The 3662-nt window shown below is 35.4% G+C and overlaps 1 protein-coding gene across 1 annotated transcript; it reads left to right on the top strand.

The window, feature by feature from the left end:
• The first annotated feature begins 271 nt into the window (after positions 1 to 271).
• LOC101505012 (heat shock cognate 70 kDa protein-like) lies at positions 272 to 2656 on the top strand. Its single transcript, XM_004516002.4, has 2 exons — positions 272 to 700; positions 833 to 2656. The coding sequence occupies exons 1-2, from the start codon at positions 481 to 483 to the stop codon at positions 2503 to 2505; spliced, it is 1893 nt and encodes a 630-aa protein (XP_004516059.1). The 5' UTR covers positions 272 to 480; the 3' UTR covers positions 2506 to 2656.
• The last annotated feature ends 1006 nt before the right edge of the window (positions 2657 to 3662 follow it).

Here is a 3662-nt window from a genome sequence, read left to right as displayed (position 1 = left end):
ATAAATATATATGTTTATAGAGTATCATTAGTTGGAGAATTTGCCGATTATGATTACTAGTATTTTTTTTACATTAAAAATCTATTTGTATTCACTTCTTTTTAGATTTTGGAAAAACTTTCATATTTTTTTTTACCCCTCAAGGAGCCAAAGAGTCGTGGGTGCATTATATAATCTCTTATTTTTTTTAACAGGAACTAATAACAAGTTTATTTAATTTAATAAATAAACTTCACCTGTTTCCATGTAATAGGAAACTCTGACGCATTAATGTGCATGCTCTAGCTATTTGACGTTCAAGCTTTAAGTTACTTTTTCTTCTCAATTAATTTTCATACAGAGTATTAATGCACACCAAGAGACACTGTTATTGGAACAATAACCTGTTATTGGCACAGTAACAATCGTGGCTTCTAAAATTAACCTAATTAATTTTCTATATAGTGTGAATTTGAAACAATATTCATTCACTTGAAAAAAATGGCCAAAAAGTATGCGGGACCTGCTATTGGAATTGACCTTGGCACAACCTATTCATGTGTTGCTGTATGGCAAGAGCAAAACAACAGAGCAGAAATCATACACAATGATCAAGGCAACAGAACTACACCTTCTTTTGTTGCTTTCACTGATTCTCAAAGGCTAATTGGTGATGCTGCTAAAAATCAAGCTGCTTCAAACCCAGCCAACACTATCTTTGGTAATTAATTTATCTTTTTTTTCTTCTTCTTCAAAATGATTTGAAATTTAATTTAGTTATTATATTTTTCTAAGCTATACTTTCATTACAAAAGAAGAAATTATATAGCACCAACATTTTATTAATTTGCAGATGCAAAGAGGTTGATTGGAAGAAAATACAGTGATTCTGTTATTAAAACTGATCTGCAGTTGTGGCCTTTTAAGGTCATTGCTGACACCAATGACAATCCTGTGATTGTTGTTAATTTTAAGGATGAGGAAAAACGCTTTGTTGCAGAGGAAATATCATCTATGATCCTCACCAAGATGCGGGAGATTGCACAGAAATTTTTGGAGACACCGGTTAAAAATGCAGTGATTACTGTTCCTGCTTATTTCAATGATTCTCAGAGAAAAGCCACCAAAGATGCTGGTTCTATTGCCGGCCTCAATGTAATAAGGATTATTAATGAACCAACTGCTGCTGCTCTTGCTTATGGTCTTCAAAAGAGAGCCAACTGTGATGAAAGTAAAAATATTTTCATCTTTGATCTTGGTGGTGGAACTTTTGATGTGTCTCTTCTCACAATTAAGAATAATGTGTTTGATGTCAAGGCCACTGCTGGAGACACTCACCTTGGAGGAGAAGACTTTGATCACAGAATGGTAAACCACTTTGTCAAGGAGTTCAAAAGGAAGCATAACAAGGACATTAGTGGAAACTCAAGGGCCCTTAGAAGGTTGAGAACTGCTTGTGAGAGAGCAAAAAGGACACTTTCATTCGACATGGAGGCCATAATTGATATAGATGCTATATCGGAGGGCATTGACTTTTGTTCATCGATTACTCGTGCTAAGTTTGAGAGCCTCAATGTAGACCTCTTTGAAAAGTGTATGGAAACAGTTAAAAGTTGTCTTACTGATGCTAAAATGCAAAAGAATGCTGTAGATGATGTTGTTCTTGTTGGTGGGTCTTCTCGGATTCCTAAAGTACAAACTCTATTACAGGAATTTTTCAATGGAAAAGATCTATGTTTGAGCATCAACCCTGATGAGGCTGTTGCTTATGGTGCTGCAGTCCAGGCTGCTTTATTGGGTGAAGGCATCAAATCTGTTTCAAACTTGGTGCTGCGAGATGTTACACCATTGTCGCTTGGTATATCGACAAAAGGAGATATCATGAGTGTGTTGATTCCAAGGAATTCCACCATTCCTGTCAAGAAGGAACAACAATACCAAACAGTTGAAGATGACCAACCTGCTGTTTCAATTGATGTTTATGAGGGTGAGAGAGAAGTAGCTAGTGAGAATAACTTGCTTGGTTTGTTTACTCTCTCGCTTCCTCTCGCACCACGCGGCCTTCCAGTCAATGTATGCTTTGCTATCGATGCTGATGGTATATTAAATGTTTCTGCTGAGGAAGTAACAAGTGGGAATAAGAAAGATATTACAATAACAAAAGATAATGGTAGGCTATCAACCGAAGAGATTGAGAGAATGATTCAAGAAGCTGGGAAATTCAAAGATGAAGACAAGAAATTTGTGAAGAAAGTTAAAGCAATGAATGCCGTGGAAGACTATATTTATAACATGAGGAAAGTTATGAAGGATGATGGTATTACTTCCATGCTTAACTCAATAGACAAAATGAAGATCAATTCTGCAATGATAAAGGGAAAGAAATTGATTGATAGCAACAACCAGCAGCAAGAAACGTGTGTGTTTGTGGATTTTCTGAGGGAGCTTGAGAGTATCTTTGAATCTGCTTTGAACAAAATCAACAAAGGTTACTGTGCTGAGGAAAGTTATTCTGATTCTGATTGAACCTTTTAGTTATATCATTTCAGTTTATCACATTTCAGCTTCTTCATGTATAATGTTGGAGCTTTTTGTTTTGCTTCTTTGGTTACTTAATTTGATAAATTATGATATTTTGGGTTTGTTTCTTTTTATCTTATTTGATGAATTCAATTTTATTCTGTTGTGTTAAATTCTCCAATATAGAAGTAACAAACATCCCATAAAACAATCTGTAATCACTGTTCTCGCTGTGTCACCTATGCTTTGACAATCAACGTAGAATAAATAATGATACATGCAGGATCCTAAAACCTTTTTGAAATAGGGAAGAGAAAATAATGAATTAATGGGAGAGAAAAAAATTACCAAAATCCGAAGCTAGTGGTACCAAGTGTATATCACAAGTCTTGTAAAGTGTTTTTTCCCCATTTTACCTAATGATTTTGCATGATAGAGAAGGATAAATAAAGATACGACCTCATCATCCTCCTCTTTTTCTTTTAAACATCTTAGCGATTGTTGTTTTTTAAGCCAGACCTTAATGTTTGTTGAAAACTATTTAGTACATAAGTTGTTAACTTGGTTATTAGGCAGTTCAGTTTTTTGGTTATGGTTGGTTATTAGGCAGTTCAGTTTTTCAGTTAGTCAGTTGGAAGTGCAACTGCTTTAGTATGTTTTTTTACAGTTTGTTATAAATAGACTTTTTAAGTGTTGTAAATATATTATTTGATAGTGTAGTTATTTATATAGTTTCTATTTAGCTAGTTAATTAGGCCCATTAGTTTTTATTGCGGTTTCTTGATCTTTGCAGCCCTCTTTTGCAATCCTCGGACCAAATCATTGTTATTCACATTGGTTTGAAGTTACTTTTCACGATTGTTAGAAGTTAATGTTCAAGCTTATTTTGTCACGTACTGTACACGCCGTATCTGACATTTCCATCGTGCATTCAGCCTCACCACCCATACCATCCGAACTACCACGAAAAATCGAGTTAGGACCCAAAATTTTGCCTTTGTCAGACCAACCACTCACCTCCAAGTGCTGCCTTTGCTCCTGCGCATGACAACCACTCGTGGCGTAACCACTGGCGCTTGACGGCCATGCGCAAGAACCCTGATCGTCGGGTTCTCTTTTTGTTTGTATTTGTTAGATTTATATTACTTAGATTTATCAGGTCT

The sequence above is a fragment of the Cicer arietinum genome, chromosome 3, assembly GCF_000331145.2.
Source record: "Cicer arietinum cultivar CDC Frontier isolate Library 1 chromosome 3, Cicar.CDCFrontier_v2.0, whole genome shotgun sequence".
In the NCBI taxonomy this organism is placed as follows: domain Eukaryota; kingdom Viridiplantae; phylum Streptophyta; class Magnoliopsida; order Fabales; family Fabaceae; genus Cicer; species Cicer arietinum.
Note: the sequence above shows the minus strand (reverse complement) of the source record. Positions and strands in the feature narration are given on the sequence as shown.